This window comes from Leucopleurus acutus (genome assembly GCF_964270905.1).
Source record: "Leucopleurus acutus genome assembly, chromosome: 9".
NCBI classification, from domain to species: domain Eukaryota; kingdom Metazoa; phylum Chordata; class Mammalia; order Artiodactyla; family Delphinidae; genus Leucopleurus; species Leucopleurus acutus.
In genome coordinates, this window is record NC_139144.1 from 71,695,610 (window position 1) to 71,711,662 (window position 16,053).

General features: G+C 37.0%; 1 protein-coding gene across 2 annotated transcripts in view; it reads right to left on the minus strand.

Moving 5' to 3' along the window:
- DOCK4 (dedicator of cytokinesis 4) overlaps positions 1-16,053 on the minus strand; it is a 481,996-nt gene that overhangs the window by 83,622 nt on the left and 382,321 nt on the right. For both annotated transcript variants that reach the window (XM_082846152.1, XM_082846151.1), the window contains exon 26: positions 9,825-9,923. In XM_082846152.1, the coding sequence (XP_082702278.1) occupies positions 9,825-9,923 (99 nt within the window). The remainder of the gene's footprint in view (positions 1-9,824; positions 9,924-16,053) is intronic.

The following is a 16,053-nucleotide window of genomic DNA, read 5'->3' on the forward strand; positions in this document are numbered from 1 at the left end:
TAGCCCTCCCTTGGGACAGGAGGTCATTAGCTCACTAAAACTGTGAGAAGCCCTTTTTAATGCATTTCTAAAACTTATTCCAAATGGTTTTCCGGTTGATTCTTTTGAGTTTCCCAGACATGAACACATATAATCCCTGAGAAAAATGATGTTTGCATTTACCTTTCAAAGTGTTACAGCTCACTTTAGTTTCCTGTCTTGTTGCATTTGCTTAGATAGATATTAAAGAAAAAATCATGAAGGTGGTGAGTTGCTTGTTTTTTCACAGTCTACAAGTACTTAGGAATAGTTTAAATAAATTCTAAAATACTGATGTTTCATCTATTCTCCTACAATCTTTTAACGGAATTGGAAATTGGAGGCAGCACCCTTTGCGGGGGGAAATAGGAGAGTGTGATGTCCATTGCACTGAGAAAAAAATTGGCTGAAAAATTGGCGGCAGGAAGCAAGATATCTATCTTCTGGGCTAGCAACTTGGATCATTCTTTCGTAGTGCAGGGGACAAAGGTGACGTTATTCCAGGTATAGGAGCAGAGACAGACAACCTGTTTCTGTACCGTCTCATTTTTTTATTCCCACTTATCTCACAAAATATAATAAAAGGCATGCCAGCATGGGACCTTGTGCCAATGCTTATGTATTGACATCAACCTTTATTTCCCTGAAGAAAACTTTTCAGTGTCTCAAGTAGGTTTCCAAGCTTTATCTACCTTTACAGAACCAAGGACATTCATTTGTAGAAACCTTACAATGAAAATAAAAGAACATTATACTGAGAATCAGGAAATCTAGATTGTAATCCTGCCTCGGTCATTAACTGGCTCAGTGACCTTGTTACTTTATTTAACCTCTCTGGAACTGAGCTCTGAGGCTTTATAATGCAGGGGCTTTAAGGTCCCTTGTAGTTAGAGAAGATTAAAAATAATTAATATGATCACGTATCTTTTCATACAGTATGCAAACATGTTTCTTATTTCTCAACTGTAGGCTAATGTTTTAGCAGATGGTAACACAAACACCTTCCACTGTGGTACTTACATGTAATTTAGTTCAGCAAGTATTTCTTGTCAGCTGCCATGCGACAGGTTACATTTCAAACTCAGTTCCAATGTTTTAAAGCACTAAGACCTGAACGTTAGATTCAGCATCCCCTCCCTTCCCTCCCCCAATACAATGGTATTTCCTTGTCTGTTCTGAGTACTTTTCAGCTCTGATTATTTCACTAAACAAGAACTTCTGCATAGATATGTGAAATTATTTTGCACACATAACGATAACTAAATAACAGATTTTTTTATAATCTAGAAAAAGAACATTGCTGTAATAATACTCCTGTTTGGACAGCACACAGAAATAAGTGTTTCATATGCCATCATTTCAAAATTGGCCGCCTGGGAGCAGTTTCTTTTCTGTTTGTTTACTTCAAATAGCACAACATGGTTACTTAACTGTATTCCGGTAATTATTCAAATAAGGGTTCAAAATAAAAAAAGACAAACAGGGAGGTGTTACTTTACAGAAACACTTTTTCTGCAGTGTAAAAGGTTCAAGTAAGAACGTTCATATGAAAACCTTCAAAAACAATAAAAAGTCTCACATTCAAATAGAAAAGAAAGCCGGAGCAGTTGTTACGATGTTACATTATCATTAACACTTATTCATTTATAAATATCGGGTCCTTTAATATGTGCCGGGCGCTGTGTAAGATGCTGGGGACACCTAGTGGGGTAAAATATACTCTTTCATTTATTCATGCAATAATATTTATGGAGCGCCTGCAACATGCCACACCAGAGTTAAGTTAGTTGAATGTGACCTTTGCCTTCCTGGAGCTCAGAGTTTTGTGGGAGAGACGAACGCTAATCTATTTATGCACGTGGTACAAACTAGGATACATCTGAGGGCCAGGTATTCCACACAGAGGGAAGGGCACCTCCAAGCCTCAGACTCAAGACAGAGGTTGCCCAGGCTGCAAAGGGGAGTGGCAAGAAATGGGGTTGGTAGGTAAGTAGGGATAAATAAAAGAGGGATAGGGACTTCCCTGGCCGTCCAGTGGTTAAGACTCATGCATTCCAATGCAGGGGGAGGGGGTTTGATACCTGGGTGGTGAACTAAGATCCCACATGCCTTGCGGCATGGCCAAAAATTAAAAAAAAAAAATTTAAAAAAAGATGGATAGATAAATAGAAAGATAATGATAAATAGGGACCAATCAAAGGTAAATAAATAAATACAAGGTAAATAAATCTCATACCTTTTCCCTGGTAAGCAGTTTGGAAATTTATCCTGAGGGCGATGTGGAGACACTGAGGGGCTTTATGCAGACATGTAAGAGGATCAAATTCCGGTTTTACAAAGATTTTCTGACTACAATATATAACACATTGTTTTGTGTTTACATGTACTATAGTATCAGAATAGCACAGACAGAAATCAGGTGTATGAAACAGAACTGGGGAGGCACAGAAGGAGGCCTTTTGAGATCATGAAACTTGAGTTAAGAGATTTGGGAAAAAAGCATCATGAGGTACGTAGACAGCCTGGGACACTGTTTCCTTATGTCAAGAGCAATGAATGGGACAGAGCCTTCTAGATACACATTTCCTTTACTTATGATTTAGACTATAGTCAATCTTATTTTAAAATTTTGCCACAAATTTCAAATGTGTAACACCCTTGATGCAAGGTCTGAATTCAATTAAAGAGTGTTAATAATCGTTATCACATTGAAACTAATATCCTTAAAATTGACTATTTAAGTACATCATGCAAAAATAACTCTCAAATGGTCCTCAATCCTCAAGAACTACAGAACTATTTTTCTGTAATAAAATAAAGACTATAAGTTGACATAACTGTATGGAAAAAGATGGCTTCTGAAGCAGGCAGACATTTATTATGACGGTTGATTCATTCAACAAAGATTTAATGTTCCAGGCTCTGTGCTTAGGGCACAAAGACAGAGCCCCTACTCTCAGAAAGCCCACAGTCATCAAGAATACAAGGAAACAACAAATAATAACATGCATTGTTGCACATGCTGTCACAGAGGGGGACTGTAGTCTATGAAGGCTTCATTTAAAAAAAGTGATACCTGGGCCGGATTTTACTGCAGGAGCTGAAATCAGGGAAGGGATTAACGGGGTACAAATTAGGCAATGGAAGTGAGGTGTGGTGGAATAGGCATTTCAGGTAGACAAAAAAAAAAAAAAGACCCAGAGGAATTAAAAATTATCTATATGGTTTGTTAGGAATATACAAGTAATCGTAGTAATCTTAAGTGACTGGAATGAAAGGTATTTGGAAAGGGATGGAGGACAACGAGGATGGAAGGTAGACTGAAGATAAGGAAGACTTGACGAAAAGACTGGACTTTGTCCTGCAGTTAATGTAAAGTCCTCAGAGTTTTAAAGTTGGCTTGAGACTTGATCAGATATGATTGTTGAAAGCTAGTGGGCCAGTATAAGGGAGACAGTGAAAGGTAATAATAATGCTGTACATAACTTCCAGAACATGTACACTGTCAGGCTTAGAGCAAGATCACCACAGTTCTATATGAAAAGTCACAATCAACAAAAAACAGGAGTCTTACTGCTCTCTATATACATAAAATGCCAGGGATATGGCCCCAGTAGAAGGTAGGTGTATAATAAAACATTACTGACTACAGAAGAAGGAAAAAAAACCCCTAATCACTGCTTAGTTTTTGCTTTTGTTCATTTCTAAAATAATGGCATGTTCTAGAGAAGGAAGGAAACAATGCAGAGGACCAGCGCGCAGGTCCGCGCTCCTACACACTTCAGGCGACGCTGTGACTCACAAGTACTTGAGGACCAAGGAGAAGAAATGGCCTACTGTTCACAATGCTGGAAGCCACTCCAACGGTAACCCTGGAGACACCCAGGTTCTCCAAGCAAGAATGAAGTTTAAGAATGCACTAGGCTTAGCAGATACTTGAGAATTACAGACTTTCAACCTTCATTTTGATTTCGAGACCCATGGGAAAGGCTAGGCCAAATCTCTCTTTGAATTGATAAGAAGAGAAAAAAAGCAGTGATGCTAGGAATAAAGAACAACCAAAAAAAGATTAATTTGAAAATCTCAATATATAATTTGTCAGTATCAATTAAGATTAAAATGTATATATCCCATGATCCAACAGTTCTACTTCCAGAAATTCATGCTACAGCAATAAGGGCACAAATCCATAGAGATATATGTATCAAGATGTACACCACAGGATCCTTTCTAATGGCAAAAATCAGAAACATCCTGAATGCCCACTAAAAGGGAAATAATTACGGATCATCATATAATGAGATTCAGAAGAATGAATAATGTACTGGGCTATATAATGTCCATGGTATATTACTGTGTGAAAAGACGTGCAACCAGTATGAACAGTATGATTCCACTAAAAAATGCGCGTGAGGATACAGCATAGAAAATAATCTATGAGGATACACCCCTATGTGTTAACAGCAACTATCTCTGGGGAACAGAATCATGTGTGTGGAGGAAAAGAGGACATACACTTTATTACTTTAAACCAATAGGGTTATGTGCGATTTTTAGTGTCTAATCCCAATAACAGTTATCATTTTTCATTAATATCACTCTATTAAGTTGTACCTTTCCTTACTGATCATTCCCTTATTTACTCAATTTCTAACCTAAATGTAGATACAAAAAAATCTGCCCCCCCAAATCCCAAACTCTCCCTCTGCCGATTTAGCCTTTTCAGACGTCCTCACTTCATGACTAGAACTACCTCAAAGAGCTGACAAAGGAAATGTTATACAATTTGATAGCAAAGATTTTCGTTTATGGAAGTTTATTGAAGTGTAGGCAAAAGCTGAGTTTAGCTGCCTGAGCAAAGAACTGAGACGTTAATAGAATTCCTAGCCCTCGCAATTACTTGGGAATGATGATAGTATCAATCTTCATCGCAAGGGGTAGTGAAATGAGATGCTGCAAGAAAAGAGTTTAGCGCTGCATCTGCTTCATGGCTGAGGGAGTGGGGCTGGGGAGGTACTACGTAACTGTTAGCCATTATCACTCTTGTTGCTTATACATATCACACTCATTTACAACTTATGATTTAGATGCTCTGATAACATTAAGGCATTAACAGAGATCGTTTTATTAGTCTTGATATTCCCAACATCTAGCCAAGGTGCTCAACAAATGTTTACTGAGTCAAGCAACTGACACAATAAAATAATAATAATAGTGCTTACCTCATGGGGTTCTTTTCAGGATTAAATGAGTTAATATTAATCAGCCTCTTAGAACAGTACTAAGAAATGTACTAAGAATGTACTTAGAAATGTACTAAGTTCTATATAAATGTTTGCTGTTTGAGGTCGTCAGTTCCTTTACCACAATACCCAAACCCCACAGTCCTCTAAGATTTTTGCTTTTATAATACATTTGGCAGCAAAACCTTACCCAAACTACTCATAGTCTATTTAGCCCACCTAGAGCGAATATTTTATTTAGCTGCAGAAATACTGAGATGTTTGATTATACAGTTGACCCTTGAACAACATGGGTTTGGACTGTGCAGGTTCACTTATACAAATATTTTTTTCAATAGTAAATACTACAGTACTACACGATCTGCAGTTGGTTGAATCCGTGGATGCAGAGCCATGGATGTGGAGGAAACATGGATAGAGACGAACCACGTGTACAGACGGCTGACGCTAGGCTATATGTGGATTTTCAACTACACATAGTTCAAGGGTCAGCTGTAGTTGCTACCCCCAATTCTACTGGAGGTGCTATATGATACTATACAGTATATGTGCCATATTATCTTTCTGAAATCTCAAAAATTCTGATTTCTGCAATACATTTGGTAGAAGGACTTCAGACAAGGGACTAGAGATCAGTGCTATCATCTTCAGAAAATCTTGTAACATAGATTTCAGTAGCATAAATATGGATACTTGACTTCGAAGAAAATTGAGAACAGGAAAACTTTACTTGTTAAAAGGTGGTATCTGAACTTTTAAAATACAGATGAAAACCAGCTGACTAATTAGCCTTGAGTAAAATAAATGCCCTCTAGTCTGCCTTCACTCCAGTTATCCCCCTTCCATTCTTACACTGGGGAAGGTGTCCTTCCTCCCAGTCAGTCCTTCCTCCCAGTCAAGGCTAATTAAGTCCCTCCTGCTGCTTTCTTAGAGACCTCCCCCTGTGAGTTAGGACCTCTTTTATCTTCAATGTCTCCCTCTCCACCAGCTCTGATCATTTTTATTTAAATATGTTTAAGTCTCCTCCATGAAAAATATTCCTCTGACATCCCAAGTTCTCCTTCAGTAGATACCTTATACTCCTCTTCTTGAAACACTGTCTACATCCACTATATCTTTTTCTTTTTTTTTTTAAAAATTCCTCAGTCCATGACATCTTGGCTTCTACCCTCACCAATGCATTGAAAATGCTCAAGTTCACCAAACATTCGATAATTCAATAGTGCAACCAGATAGGTCTTTCTTAACACAAATATGATCATGTCTGTCCCTTCTTAAAACCCTCCATAGTTTTCCAATGTCCTCAAAATAAAGTCTATGCACATTCACAGAGCCTTATGTCTTACATCTCTCTTCCTCACACTGTACAGTCGGTCTATCAATCTACAAATGTTGCCTGAATGCCTACAGCATGCTAGGCAAGTTCTGCGATCTGAGGATACAGCAGTGAACCAGCCGTCGTTTCAGACATCAAGAAGTTTATAACCTAGTAGCTAGGAGTTGGGGATACACATAAACAAATAAACAAAAATATTCCAGATTCTAATAACCGTTATAAAGGTGGAATGGCAACTGTGGTATGTCAGTTAGGATATTCAGGTGATGTTTTAGTTGAGAGATCTGAATGTCTCAGCCAAAGATGGACAGCACACGCCCACCCAGCTCTCAGCTGAGACCTCCCTTGGGGAGTTTTCCTCTAGCCTTGAGTTGGGGCTGGCAGCAATTGCTAGATGCTCCAAAGCACTGTGTGCTTACTCTGTGTCTTCACCACTCTCATTTGCCTATGTTACCGCCCATTACCAGTTTGACTCTTCCCCCTATAGGAACTGGCCTTTTTGTTTCTGGTTACATAATAATGCTGGTAGCACTTGGTACGTCGGAATTGCTCAATCTGAAGGACAGATAGAGTAATTAATCTTGTTAAAAAAATTTCCTTGGCCTGAAGGCCCAGGTTTTTTTCTTATTTTTTTTTAGGCCTGGCTACTTTGAAGTGGGAAACATGTGTCCCTTGAAAAGGTGTGTGGCTGACTGAAATGAGGGAAAGCCACATAAAACTTTATTCATTACTTTCATTTGCTTTATTATTGTTAATATGACTATTAAAGCATAAAACTCAATACCTAGATTAAACAAATCATGTTTTTCAACTTATGCTTTTCTACTATTTTTTTCTCATTCCCAGGACCTGTGAAAATATGTAATTTTTCCTATGTGAAATTTTGAAATACGAAGTCATAGACTTCTTGAGTAAAACCTAATGGTTCCTCAGCTGTGTTAAATATTCAACTTGTGATGAAAATTAATAACTGCACGATTATTTTCCTTTTTAACCATATGGGTTTCTGTATGTAAGTGGGTAAGTTCTAAGATCTTTATCCATTTTTAATTCTAAACTCAAGATTAAATATAAGCACGAAAAACATGATATTTTCAGGCTTGGGCACATGCTAATCAACTGTCAGATAGATTACATCTGCCCAAACCTATTCTTTGTTTCATATGACTCAGCTTGTCAACTGATCCAAGGTAACTGAAAGATTCTTCTGAGATGATACAACAGTTAAAAGTCAAAGATAAGTGATCCCTATGCGTTATCTATATTGAAAAAAAATCTAAAAATCTTCCTCTAAGGCACTATGAAGGCTTGTAATCATGCAAACGTTACACTGTGCCTATAACCACTGTCTTATAATTCTCCATCCCCAAGTGATAGGGATAGAGTAGGATAATTAAATAGTTTGTTTAGCAATCCCATTAGGGAAGGGAATTTTAAGGAAGTCTGGGAGACTGCTGTAAGCTAATGACCACTCAACAAAATAATCCAGTAACCTAGCAACAATCTATACTACCTTTTAGGAAGAGCAGGTGCATTCAAGGGCCAGGCACACTCAAGCCACAAGTCCTGATAGTTAAAACACAAGAGAGTAGGTATGGGATCTGAATCATGTTACACGAAGTCAAGGAATTAATGGTCCTTGAAGACTAGCATTCTGCATGTAGCCAAGACAGGAATATAGGTGAAAGGGGAAAGAAGCCAGGTGAAGAGGGACATTATACCAAAATCTGAGATGAACTACCATATTTAAGTATATGTTAATACCCTTTTGCTAATACACATATGATTTAAAAAGCATCATGACAGTCCCAGTTAGACCATAGAGGGTCAAAGGAGGAACTAATGATGTAAGCCTTGACATCTACCCAAAAATGAGGAAGAAGGTCATCTTCTCCCCTCCCCACTTTTTCTGTGATTATAAAAGTGTAGCCCTCTTTGTTCTTGGGGCCATGCTCCCTTGCTGGCCAGCTTCTATCTCTCACAAGCATCCTATGCTAATAAACTCACTCTTTGCCTATAGCTTTGCCTCATGCTGACTTCTTTCTCTTCTGAGACAAAAGAACCTGAGCTTCAGTAAGTCCTGATACCAGGTGAGTAGTTTCAATTAAAAGACAGTGGGTTCAAATGTAAAATAGATAGCTAGTGGGAAGCAGCCGCATAGCACAGGGAGATCAGCTGGGTGCTTTGTGACCACCTAGAGGGGTGGGATAGGGAGGGTGGGAGGGAGATGGAAGAGGAGGAGATATGGGGATGTATGTATATGTATAAGTGATTCACTTTGTTACACAGCAGAAACTAACACACCATTGTAAAGCAATTATACTCCAATAAAGTTGTTAAAAAAAAAAAAAGACAGTGGGTTCAAGTCCCCTCCTAGGTCAGAGACGGTGCGTTTAAGTCCCAATCTGCGGGTGACTTGGGTTCAAGTCCCAGACCGTGGGTTCGAGTCCCAGTCTGAGTTTTGGCTGGGTTCAAGTCCCATCCGAGAAAGAGTATGGTTTCACCAGCACTTAAGTGACCCTTCCATTTTGATGGTTTATGTATGAAGCTGTCTAGAAACTGAAGCGATGGAAGAGAAATAGAAGTAAATACGGACAGAAGATAGGTCATTCCTGTGACTGAGGACAATCAGCTTCTAAGGTTTTAGTCAACACCATGAAGGAAGTGTTAAAGTCACCTAAATCTTAGCAAGGATTGGATTTTTACAAACCCAGCATCAATATCTTCCATTTAATGTCACTGTCAGAGTAGCACCGCATATTGATTAGACCAAAGCCCACAGAGAATGGCAAATACAGCTCTGCCTCCCTAGTCAGAATGTTGTAGCCAGAACTTCTCACTGCGTTTTTAGAGGGATGAAATCAGCTAATATTGTAATACATACTCCCTTATCTGCTATTAAGGCAATATTTCTAAGTCCACTTAACTAGACTCAGTCTATTTGCTTTTGTCTCATTAGTTCTGTTATTCTGTTTCTAGGTTACTGGACTTTGATGGCAGGCATTTCAAATCCTATATGCTTGTCCAAAATAAGAATTAATTGCTTGGCTTGAGTACAGAAATTTTAAAGAATCAAGACAGAAGAGCAAATCTGTGCATAAATCTGATAAAAAACAGGATTTAATGGAATCAGGTAAAGCAACTGTCAAAAACCCATCTGAACGATGATGAATAAGAACAAGAGAAACTAAAAAGGTATATCAGACACTTTAAAGAATGCCACTTACCCTTAGTTCTTCTTTCGTATTGAAACTATCAAGAAGCTGTTGATAATGTCTATCTGTCATTTGCCGTAACAGGGACAAGAGACAAGCAACAAACTCCCCCTAAGAGAAAAAAAAGGAAGCATGTTTTTTAGTAAGTACATAAAAAAACATCAGTAACTTACCTTCAACTGATCTCAAATAGAACACTTGAAAAGAAAACCCACTATGATCCAAATTTACCCTATGATGTTGTCTTAATCTAAATTAACCATAATATTACAGTAAAATTTCTCCCTGTAATGATTACCATTTACTTGGTACACATGCATTTTAAAGTTTAGAGTGGGGACTTCCCTGGTGGCACAGTGGTTAAGAATCCGCCTGCCAATGCAGGGGACACGGGTTCAATCCCTGGTCCAGGAAGAGCCCACATGCCGTGGAGCAACTAAGCCCGTGTGCCACAACTACTGTGCCGCAACTGAGCCTGCACTCTAGAGCCTGCAAGCCACAACTACTGAGCCCATGTGCCACAACTACTGAAGCCCGCGTGCCAAAAGTACTGAGCCCGTGCGCCTAGAGCCCATGCTCTGCAACAAGAGAAGCCACTGCAATGAGAAGCCCGCGCAACACAATGAAGAGTAGCCTCCGCTCACCACAACTAGAGAAAGTCCGCACGCAGCAACAAAGACCCAACGCAGCCAAAAATAAATAAATAAATACATAATGAAAAAATAAAATTTAGAGTGGATTTTTTTTTAACTTGGGTGGAAGCTTTTCAGTAGGGAAGTAACTCCACACACTTAAAGAAGATAAGGTACTGAGGCTCCTGACCATTTATTAAGCATTTACTATGTCTTCGTTCATTATACTGTTTGAGCCTCATATCAGTGTTATAAGGTAGGGGGTATAATATTAATTTTTTTTAATTGAAGTATAGCTGATTTACAACATTGTGTTAATTTCTGCTGTACAACACAGGGAATGCTAATTTAAAGAAAGTAAAATGTAGGTTTGGTGGGCTAAAAGACTTGCCCAAAGTCACACAGCTAGAAACTGGCAGAGCTGCAGTTATTCCTGGGGTTTTCTACTCCAAAGCTCTTCCTGTACCTTCATGCTCCATTTTTGAATTCACATGACCTTCTCCAGCTCATCAGTGTTCATCTGCTGACTTGTTGGGTGTCAAAAAAGCCATACATTGCATAATGTTTGTTTCAATCTCCTTTTAAGCACAGTTTAGTTATTTTTTAAAATTTATTTTATTAAAGTCTAGTTGATTTACAATGTTGTGTTAATTTCTGCTGTACAGTAAAATGATTCTGTAATACAGAACATATATATACACACTTTTTCTTATTCTTTTCCATTATGGTTTATCATAGGATATTGAATATAGTTCCCTGTGCTGTACGGTAGGACCTTGTTTATCCATCCTGTATAAACTAGTTTGCATCTGCTAACCCCAAACTCCCAACCCACCCCTCCCCCGTTTCCCCTCCCCCTTGGCAATCACAAGTCTAAGAACAGTTTAAGTTAACTGTGATCCTTTTGTGCTTGGGTGCTACGTGATTGACTCCTACAAAGTCCAAATCTTAAAAATTAATAATGAAAAAGAAAAAAATATATATAGCACCCGTAGATTTGAAGACTTATAAAATTGCTATCACTTGTATTTCCTGATGCATTTCTAACTTAAAATATATGTTTTCAATGCAAACTGTTTTGCTCAGCAAAGAATTTATCTACTTTTAGTTACATTTAACACAATACAAGCACAACAGGAGAAGTAATCAGTGGTAATTGACTGTGGATTTAGAGAAATTCAGTTTAATTGGGAATTGGTTTCTTTGAGTTTACATGGAAAAAGATTATAGGCTCACATGTAAAATCTGAGACTAAAAGCTCTGAGTAATCGGATTTACCAAGAGAGGCAGCTAAGTCAGGACAGTCAAACGTATCCCCACCAAGGCCATGGGAGGCCTGAGGATGCTACTTAATGGCCATGTCAGGGTAACCAGAGATGCAAGCTGGCTCCTTGCATGTGGATAATCATCTGCAACACACAGATATGACAAGTAATTATCCCTACATACTTTTTAGGGCAAATATTTAAGAACTAACCAGTATGGGCTAGCAGAAATACCCTCTAAGCTCAACATATTACTTTGTTAATGCACAAAGGAACCCTTGATACTTAACACAAGAAATAGAAAATTTAAGGGCACAATCATGAATATTTTAGTGTATGTGTATGAAGAAATAACCCAAGGCTAGGAAGAAACTACTTGAAAGGACTGGGAGCTCATACATGACTGGTGCTCATATATGACTGAGAATAGTGTTTATTCTCACCAGTCAGACTGAAAACTCCTCACTATTAATAGGGCATCAGGGCATCAGTTAGAGTACTAAAAGTACTCTTTTCCTCAGTAGTGGGGAAAAATTACTCCTAGAATAAATGCTGCTCTGATCCTACCTAAAAAAGTTCAAAAGCAAGACCTGGAACAATCTAACGTCCCCAAGAAACTGCCATTCTCATTCCACAGCAAAGGCCAAAGATAGTTTTTGGAATTAAAAAAAAATTCACCTCCCAACAAGGTAAAATTTACAATGTCTGGCGTTCAATAAAAAATTACTAGGCTTACACAGAAATAGGAAAAAAAATGATGAAACAAATGAGAAGAGAAAATAATGAATCAATAGAAACAGACCAGAAATGACACACATAATAGAATTAGCAGTCAAGGACATTAAAATAGTTTTTATTACTGTATTCTATATATTCAGGAAGCTTGAGGAAAGACTGAACATGTTAATTAGAGGCATGCAAGATTTCAAAAGGAACCAAATTAAACTTCTAGAGATGAAGATTGTCACGTATGAGATGAAAATTCACCGAATGGGACTAATGTCAGATTAGACTGTGGACAAAGAACGTCACCTGCCGTTTCAGTAAACAAAGGCTGTTGAGTCATCATCTACTACAGCCACCCCTGATGGTGCACCCTGAGGGGAATTCAGGATGGAGAAAACAGGATACTGGTCCTAGATAGTTAAGATGGACATCAAAGGAATAATTTCAATAAGCCCAGACTCTTGAATCTTCTCATACATAGAAAAGCACTAAAATCATTTACTTGAGATGTCTGTTTTTTGTGATTAGCAATAATCTTTTGATGTTCGACTACATTTTTTTTTTTTCAGTAAAAACTCCTATATATCCTGGTTCCTCCCTTACCTCTTTGGGACAGTCCCTCAGAACTATCTGAGAGGCTGCCATCTGGGGCTATACTCCTCAGTAAGTCCACTAAATAAAACATAATTCTCAACTTTTAGGTTGTGCATTTTTTTTCAGTCAACAGACAATATAGAAGAAGACAGCATAATAGATATCCTCCAAAATGAAACAGAGGAAAAAAAAAAAAAAACTAAAAGAGAAGAAAAAAGCACAGTGAACTCTAGGACAACTTCAAGTAGCAAAATATATACGTAATTGCAGACCTCAAAAAGAAGGGGTCAGAAAAAGTAGTTGAAGAAATAAGGGGGAAAAATTTCAGATTCTTTGAAAAGCATAAACCTATATATCAAAGAATTTCAACAAACCCTAAGCATACAAAGCATGAAAAAAATTACATCAAAGCACAACATAGTAAAATTGCTGATAGCCAGTGATAAAGAGAAAATCTTAACACCAGTGAGAGGAAAAAAAGACACATTATATCCAGAGGAAGAAAGATAAGGATGAGAGATTTCTCACTGGAAACAATACAAACTAAAGATAGATATGAGAGATTTCTCACTGGAAACAATACAAGCTAGAAAACAGTGGAGCAACACCTTGAGAGTACTGAAAGAAAACAACTATCAACCAAGAATTTGTTACCCAGTAAAATTCTTTCAAAAACAAAGACAAAATAAAGACTTTTCAGACATCCCAAAACTTAAACAGTTCACCACTTCTACTCAACATTATAGTGAAGGTTCTAGTAAGTGCAATAAAGCAAAAACAAGAAATAAAGAAATACAGATTGGAAAGGAATTGTAAAAAAGCTGTCTTTATTCACAGACAACATATTTGTGTACAAAGAAAATGCTACAGAATCTACAATGAGCTACTAGAACTACTTAAGTGAGTTAATCAATGTTTAAGAATACAAGTTCAGTGTACAAAAATCAATTTTCTGCATAATGAAAATGAACAATTAGAAATTGAAATTTAAAATAATATAATTTATAATACCATTAAAATATGAACTACTTAGTGATATATATGACAGAATATATGTAAGATCTGCTGAAAGCTACAAAACCTTGATGAGAGCAATTAAAGATGACCTAAATAAATAGAGAGATATACTATGTTCATAGACTGCGATTCAATATTGTTAAGATGTTAACTCACTCCAAATTGATATATAAATTCAATGCAATCCCACTCCATATCATAGCAGGTATTTTGGGGGGCAGAAAGTGACAAGCTGATTTTAAAATTCATATGGAAGTGCAAAGGACCTGGCATAGTGAAAACAACTATGAAAAAGAACAAACTTAAAGGTCTTAGACTACCTGACTTCGAGACTAAACTATAACACTAAGGTAATCAGGATACTGTGTTACTGATGTCCAAACAGAAAAACAGATAAATAGAACAGAAAGCCCAAACCAGAAACAATCCAAATGCTCACGAACAGGTGAATGAATAAACAAATTATAGCATATCCATATAATAAAATACTATTCAGCATTAAAAAGAAATGAACTACTGATAAACAGAGCAACATTGATGAAACTCAAATAATTATATTGAAGAAGTCAAAATGCCCTCCTCCTTCACCATTCCCCCAAAAAACCAACAACAATAACCACATACTGTATGATTCCATTTATATAAAAATCTAGAAAATGCAAACTTATCTATGGTAACAGAAAGTAGGTCAGTGGTTGCCTGGGGATGAGGTAATGAAGAGGGGCAAGAGGGAGGGAATACAAACAAACACAAAGAAACTTGCAAGGGTAATAGACATGTTCATTATCTGGATGGTGATGAAGGTTCACAGGTATATATATTATGTCAAAATTTTATCAAACTGTAGACTTTAAACACATGCAATTTTTTGCATGTCAATTTATATCTCTAAACTTTAAAAAATAAGACATTATGACAATATTATCATTTATGGAACTATGTGTAAGTTGCTGTATTTTGATTATATTATCAAGTTTATCCCTCACTAGAGCCTTGTTGGGTGGACACTATTAACTTAACGTTACAGTGAGATCTGTTAAAGTTAATAACATATTTATCCCACGTTCCACAGTCAGAAAATGGTGAAGCTGGGGTGTTAACCTAGGTATCTCTGGCTCTTCTTCCTGCTGCTCAGACTGATTTATTTTATTGAGGAAATATAACTGAGCTTGGGGGTTATATTTCAAATACAAATAGGTATATAAGAATCTGTCTGTTGATAACCAATGTCTGTACCTTTTAGCCTGTCTTATGTCTTGACATGAAAATGTAAATCTAGTTGGTAGAAATGCATTCAATGTTTCATCTCTTAGTTTTTCTACATCCTATCTACACTGTCTCCAATGCAGCTACTAGATCAATATTCTTATTTATTTCAACATACATTCTGTGAATAGTGAAATATCTTAAATGACATTATTTTCAATAATTTTAGCAATAATAAAAATTATTCAAAAGTGAATAGACTTTCATTAAATCTTTACAGTCACCATACCTCGGAGAATACCTCTTTGAATCCATATCCTATTTATATCTGTCACATCTGGTTTAGGCCTAATGCAAACAACTTGTCATCCTGATATCTAATCTTGGCACAATTAAGACATGTTGTCAATCCCAATATTTACTGTACAATGTCATTTTATTTATTCACTTCATCAATTTAGGAACTCCAAGCACATTTAACCCTGTTAAGAGGCCTAGATGTCCAATATTTTTTACCCGTAATGTAACTTTGTTTCTAAGAGATTTTTAAGTGTCTACATGAAAACCCTAGACTCACAATTTATTAAAAAGAATAAATAAAAAAACACTGTTGGCCAAGATTCACTTCATTTTAGTGCTGGAACTTTTTTAGGTACAAATCACTATCAGAAAGAACTCTATGCTATAGTGGCTTGCATCCATTTTACAACTAGATTGAGCATACTGGGCATTTCCACCAATAACTGTGAATAAGATTATTAGACGGCTACAACAGTCTTCAAGAAACCTTCTATTATACAT